Genomic DNA, 6,757 nt, shown 5'->3' with positions numbered 1-6,757 from the left:
TGGACACCAGTCAGATTCATTTCAGCTGTGCCATGATGGGAACTCCTGATGCTTGAGTATTTCTCAGCAGGGTATTAAAAAACCGGTTAGAAAGGGCCTACTCCAATGGCCAGTATGCCGAAACCCATCACCTGGACAACTGTGTGAGAGGCATTTCTGAAGCATGATGTAGCACTACATTGAAAAGGCACAAATAAACCCCAAACCCTAGCACACATTTATCCAGTTTTTGAAGCAGATTAATAGAATAACCAATAAAACATGTATAAAAGCTTTAATTAAATCTGATGAAATAAAACTTCATGTTTTATTTATGGACACTCCCAACATGTAAAGGATTCAGGGACACATTCATTTTTACTGCCATTTCGTCCTCATATCTATAATTAAATCCAGGCTGCAGCTCTGGCCCAAAGCAATGCGGCATTTTAAAGCTGGCCTTGGACACTCCCTCCCCCACCCCCATCTGCCTTTAATTATAATTACCATCCCAATCTGAGGGAGGCTGATGATAAAACTAAACAAAATAATAAAACAAACAAACAAAAAATGGTTGCTGCCATTGTGTTGTAGGACGACATGCTGAAGGAGGACGGCAGGCAGGTGGGTGCATCCTCTCGTTCCAGTTTTATTATGTACCAAGTGCACAATCCCTTCATTTTACTTTTGACATAAAAAAAGGACTTCATGAAACAAGACAAAATAACTTATGATTATATGAAACATAACTGTGACAAATCACAAAACTATACATATTAATAGAAAAAAAAGTGTACCTAATTCTTTAAAAGATTTATGACAATAAGCACCAGATGTGCCCCTAGAGTAAAATCAGCCCCATATCCAGTATGATATATGCGGTTCATTTCTCTACGTGAGTGTATATAACTATGTACAAGAGTCTGTGTGATTTATGGAAAACAGATTTCCACTTTTTCCCCCCAAAGTGCTTTATGTCAGCAACATTACACAGGATGCTCTGCTGTCTGTACAAAATAAATCTCTTCTTTTTTTACACTTGCCTTTTCTCCCATAAGTGTTTTTTTGTTTTGTTTTTTGTTTTTTGTCTTTTTTTGCTTTACTCGTTGCAAAAAAAAAAAAAAAGAATAACTGCAGAAATTCCACACCACCAACAAAAGTGCCATTAAAAACGCTGCTATAAATTGACATGGTCAAAACAGTCAAATAAAATACCAAACAGTTAAGCTGGACATTTACAATAACTATTCCCAATATTTCAAGGCAACTGGGAAACAAGGTTCTCTGATAGGAGGCTGAACATTTACCTCTGTTCTCGTATGCTAATATGCTTGACAGCTGCTAATTTAAACAAAGGAACAGCACCAAAGCTCTTTTTCATCAGTGGAAACTTTGCTCTGATTGACTGAAGACCTTTTGTTCATTTTAGAATCACCTAAGTAATTTGGGGGAGACATCGTGTAATGGGAGACACCCCACAGGACAAGTAAATATTTAACAGCTGATCAGAGGCTACATTACAACTTACATTTTGATGCAGTCCCTTCAGGGAATTGAGACAATGAAGAAAATGAAATGTCTCCAGGCATACTGATTTTCTTTTAATGTAAGAGAATAATTGACTTTTGGGCTGTGTGTCTTTTCACAAGTAACAGTTTTTTGAAAAAAGGGGAATGACAACCTCTGTTCAGATGTTTATGAAAATGGTTACATATCAAGAGTAAAAAGGCTAGGAAATGGAAGGGAATGATTTTTTGAAGTTTCTACCCTTTACTGCTACAAACATAATGATGAAAGGATACATAAATTTTAGGCAATGTGAAAGTAAGCAAGGGACAAATTTTAACGTCAGGAGAGATTCTGGAATTTAAGAACAGCCTGTATCATCTAGAAGGAAGCTGGAGGTGTCACATCCTGGGGCCCTAAACTCAAGCCTGCAGCCATGTGGGAAGATGGAGGGGGAGTGAGGGGAGCTCAGCCTTGCAGGCTGCACTGGGCCCAGCCCCTCTGCTAACAGCAATGTCCCACAAGGGATGGGCCCATCCTGCTGGGGAAGGAATACTAGCAGGTACTAGGAGTGGCTGCTGCCTGGTACCCCTGGCTCCCTTTGAGGCCAGTGATAAGACTAGAGATGCTCAAGAGCATCTCATTCAGCTCTTGAGGTTTTTGAGGCTCAGTTCTGGCTTTGTCCTCCTTCCCTGTTTCCACCTTAAACTAAAGCAAAAAGCCACAGGCAGACTGACTACATCAGCTGCAGTAACAACCTTGCCTTTCTGTCTTTTCCTCATCACACAAATGAAATATGTTTGAAGTTCCTCATTAAAGCCTTCAGTATTTAGACTGGATAGGTGTCTCTCTAAGATACCAGAGCTTTCCCTTCTCTGTGGAGTGTAACAGAGGACATGGGTTCCTGTTTAGGCCAAGTGACACGACCCACAAAGCCTGCCAGAAGGGTGGGGCTTTGAGCACAGTCTGAAAGCTCATTTGGAGAGAAATGAGTATATTTCCTTTCATAAAGCAGAGCAGATTTTTGTAAAGTGAGTACCTTGGCTCTTTTGAGGACACAGCTGTCTGCATGATGGCTCTTCTCAGATCAGAGCCCACTAGCCAGAGAAACTAGATGACTGAGTGCACTGTAAAAACAGACCCCACACTTGGTTCTTTATGTGCCTAGTTCTACCAAATGTTGGATTGAAGTCCAGAATCAGGCAGAACACTACCGACTGTGTCACCAGACTGCCAGGATACAAACTGTCACTGGATTCCAAGTCTGACACCAAGCTGGTTTAATTGTCTTCTTAAAGATTGTAATTATTTCAGTTTGACAAACAGCATTGATTCATTTTTCTTCAGAGAAAATTTTTAAAGAGAGAAAAGAAATGGTAAAATGGGATAGTACTAGAATGTCACATTTACCAGGTTTCTTTGGGGTTTGGCTAATTTTTATAGCCTATGCCATAGGACTCTCGATCTTTTTATTTTATTTATTTATTTGTCTTTTTTTTTTTTTTAAGGGCCACACCCATGGCATATAGGAGTTCCCAGGCTAGGGGTCGAATTGGAGCTGTAGCTGCCAGCCTACACCACAGCCATAGCAACGCCAGATCTGAGCCACATCTGCTACCTATACCACAGGCCACAGCAACACCAGATCCTTAACCCACTGAGCGAGGACAGGGACCGAACCTGCATCCTCAAAGATCCTGGTTAGGTTCGCTACCACTGAGCCGCAGGGGGAGCTTCTGGATCTTTTTGATAGCTTGGCAAAGGTGTCACAGAAAATGGCTTCCTATTCAGTTTTGATACCAAACAGCCAAGAGCTCTGTGAAAATTCTAACCCTCAAAATAGAGCTTTAGGAAAAAAAGGTTGCTTCCTTCTGGCCTCCTTTCCAGAACTTTCCCCTCTACCTACCTCAGGCCAGACCTTGCTCAGAGATAGTGGTCAGACAATGGTGGGTGCTGGGCATATCTGAACCACAGTTAAGAAGGCGGCGAGAGGCATGCAAAAAGAGGGAGAGGGAAGGCCAAGGGACAGACAGGCCAGGGGAGAGCCTAACGGAGGGAGCAGAGGCTGTGCAGAACAACTAGACGTTGGCGTCTCTAGTTTGGGTTTCTGAGAGAACCCAGGAGCACCCCTGGTGTCCTTGCTCTCACAGCTTCTAGCTTAGCTCTGGGCAGAGCACCAGAGTGGAGGCGAGGGGTGAACTGTCAGGTGACCTTCTCCTTTATACAAGGTCTTTGAGGTGGGGGTGGCTGCACAGTTAACCTAAGAGGGTCTCTGTGGCAACACTGGGAAGGGAGTGGTCCCCCATTTCCCTCAGGCAGCCTTTGCTGAGAGCAAGACTAACATTCTGGGTGCTCACAGATGCTGTGAGGCACAACCAGGCAGAGCAACAGTGGAGCAAAATGTATGCAGCTGGGGTGATTAAAATAATTATTTCCATCCAAAGAAAGACCTTGAAGTATTTTTTTTTTCCTTTAAAAGTAGATGCAAATAACAAGTCTTTAAAATGAAAGGGCTAAGATAGGTTGCAGGATTATAAAACAAGTTGTAGTGCTTTTCAAGGGGCTGTGCTTGACAGAACCTTCTTATTTCGCTTCTGGAGAAACACTGAAAAGCAGTTGCTTAGCATGGGAATATCTAAGAGGAGAGAGGCAGCCAGCTTACTGGAATGCCAGGCCAGTGCTGGGAAACCTGGGGTTCCTCCAAGAGCTGAGCCCATGCCATGCTTTAGAGGTGTATTTTCCTCGGAGTGCCTGGCTCTTGGGCAAGGCAGTTTACTGTGCTTCTGGCAATCTGGGTTGTCCTTTCCTATATGGAGTTTTTATCAATGATGATCCCCAAACTACATTTTCATATGCACATCACTTCAATGGTGTCCTTTGAAGGATGAGAGCCAGGAAGTAACAGGTATCCGGTAGAGTGAGACTCTGAATTCCCTTTGAAAAGACAGTCCTACTGGTCACTGGCAAACCCAGAGAGAAAAAGGAGCAGCTGCAAACACTCCTGCAAAGCCCAGCTCTGACCATCTAGCCCTGCCTTCCAAAGACACACCTGTGACTTGGCAGGTTCCGGCTGATTCACTTGACATCCTTTTCCTTGCAGTCCATGAAAGTGTAAGAACAAAAGGAACAAAAAGATTCTAGATGCCAGTGGTAGTGGAGCCAGGGGAGTGTTTAGCCTTCAGTATAGACAGAGGAGAGCTGGCTAGGACAGCGATCCATAGCGCTGATCTGCAAGAATGTGGCATCTTCAGGCCCACTGCGAAGAGGCTCCCCAAAGAGGCTTGAGGAACCCGAAGGCAAATCATACACTGGAAGAGAAAGAGCATATAAGTCAGCTCCTGCCTTGTCGCCCATGCCCCACCCCCCCACCCCGCCACCCCACCCCTGACACGCAGGGAGCAAATGCTGACTGGGGGCTAAGGAAGGAAGTGTTGGGTCCTGTCCTCCAACAGGTCTCTGTCCTTGGGCACCTTAGGTGCAGGCAGATGGCTAAAATGTACTTGGCACAAAATATGGGCTGAGTAGCAATAAAAGTGGTTTTGTAGGGAAGAGTAAGGGTGGCCTCAAAAGAGAGGGATATTAGGAGTTCCCGTCGTGGCTCAGCCAAAATGAATCTGACTAGTATCCATGAGGACGCAGGTTCCATCCCTGGCCTCACTCAGTGGGTTAAGAATCCAGCATTGCCATGAACTATGGTGTAGGTCACAGACATGGCTCTGATCTGGCATTGCTGTGGCTGTGGCGTAGGCCAGCAGCTACAGCTCAGATTCGATGCCTATCTTGGGAAGCTCCATATGCTGCTAGTATGGCCCTAAAAAGACCAAAAAAAATGTTAAAAAAAGGAAACATATTAAAGTTGAGTCATAAGGAAGGATGGGATTTACACAGATGAAGAGGTAAAGAAAGAACATTCCAGGAGGAGGAAATGGAGCAAAGACGGAGTGAAGGGCATGTGGGGCCAGGTGTGCTGGCAAAGCTCAGGTGCAGAACATGTAGAGTCACATGTGAGGAGGACATATGAGATGTATACAGGCAGGCTTGGAGCATTTGACTAGGCTCAACTCCTGGAGGCTTTGGCTGCCTTGCTGAGGAGACTAGACTTTATCTCTGGGCAAATGGAAACTGCTGAAAGTATCTGAGCAGAAAAGCACCTTATATTACCCTTCATTTCTGGAAGGCAATGGTCATGGTGGCACAGAGGGCAGAATGGAGAAGATAAGGAGCTGACTCAGGTTAACTCGCTGGCAGGCTGTTGCTTTAGTCAGGGAGAGATATGAGGACACCTGAACGAGGGCGGTGGATGTAAGGTTGGGGAATGATTGGAGAGGAAGATGAAGAGGAGAGACATTTCAGGGGCAGACTGCACAGGACTTGATGCGTCATGTGCTAGGTCAAGTCAGGTCCAGGCTGGTACAGGAAACCTACCAGCTATCCTGCCCGAGTGTCTAAGTCACAGACACCAACATACCTGTAATGCCCGAGTGAGTTGAGAAGGCTCTGTGGAAAACATCAAAGCCAGCCTGGCCCATAGATGTGGGGACCAGGCAGTCTTCGAAGGAAGGCACCACACTGCAGTTGTTGCTGGGCGGCATGGTTCTCTGAGAGTCAGGGTAGTGTGGGGGGCAGAATGTCTGCAGCTGCCCATAAAATCCTGAAATGCAAGCATGGTATTGGGCTACTGCAGGGTACAAGTTCCAAAGATCATTTCAACTCAGCTAGACCCTCACTCAGCCATGCTTTACATCACAAAATGCCTTTAACTCTTAAACCCACCTACAAAACCTTCTGAGCAAGCATCTGTAATGCATTATCGGAGCAGAAGCTCTTCTACCTTTGGAGCTTTCAAGCTCCTTTGCTAGTGACATTTTAATTTCTTGCTCCAGTACCTTAAGCTGAAGGGCTTACTTTCCCTGCATTCTCCAAAGAGTCCCAGACACTGAAGGCCTGACCTTTACAGGACATTCACTTCTACCCTATGTCCTCCCACCAGTTTTGAGTGCATCTTCTTTAACTTCCTTTATTCCATATTCTAATCTGTTTTCCACATTTGGTAAAAATCTGAATAATGGTCTTAATGCCCACCTAAAAATGCAACATACATCTATCCATCTGTGCTTCTAACAGATGCATCCATACACACTTATAACATCTTCCTCATTAGTTTGAACAGGTACATAGTGTCGCATAGTTGATATACTACAATTTATTATTATTGTTGATCTCTGCAATAAATGGGAAAAATGGAAATAACTTAACCTGTATCTACAACCTG

At 44.4% G+C, this 6,757-nt stretch overlaps 1 protein-coding gene across 3 annotated transcripts in view; it reads right to left on the bottom strand.

The window, feature by feature from the left end:
- Positions 1-260: 260 nt before the first annotated feature.
- The window catches only part of GLIS3 (GLIS family zinc finger 3), a 486,532-nt gene continuing 480,035 nt past the window's right edge, over positions 261-6,757 (bottom strand). For all 3 annotated transcript variants that reach the window (XM_047767694.1, XM_047767695.1, XM_047767696.1), the window contains 2 exons: positions 5,954-6,136; positions 261-4,793 (listed from right to left, as the gene is read on the bottom strand). In XM_047767694.1, coding sequence (XP_047623650.1) covers positions 4,657-4,793; positions 5,954-6,136 — 320 coding nt within the window. In that variant the 3' untranslated portion in view covers positions 261-4,656. The remainder of the gene's footprint in view (positions 4,794-5,953; positions 6,137-6,757) is intronic.

This window comes from Phacochoerus africanus, chromosome 2, assembly GCF_016906955.1.
Source record: "Phacochoerus africanus isolate WHEZ1 chromosome 2, ROS_Pafr_v1, whole genome shotgun sequence".
NCBI lineage: Eukaryota > Metazoa > Chordata > Mammalia > Artiodactyla > Suidae > Phacochoerus > Phacochoerus africanus.
This window is presented reverse-complemented; position numbering and strand designations above follow the sequence as displayed.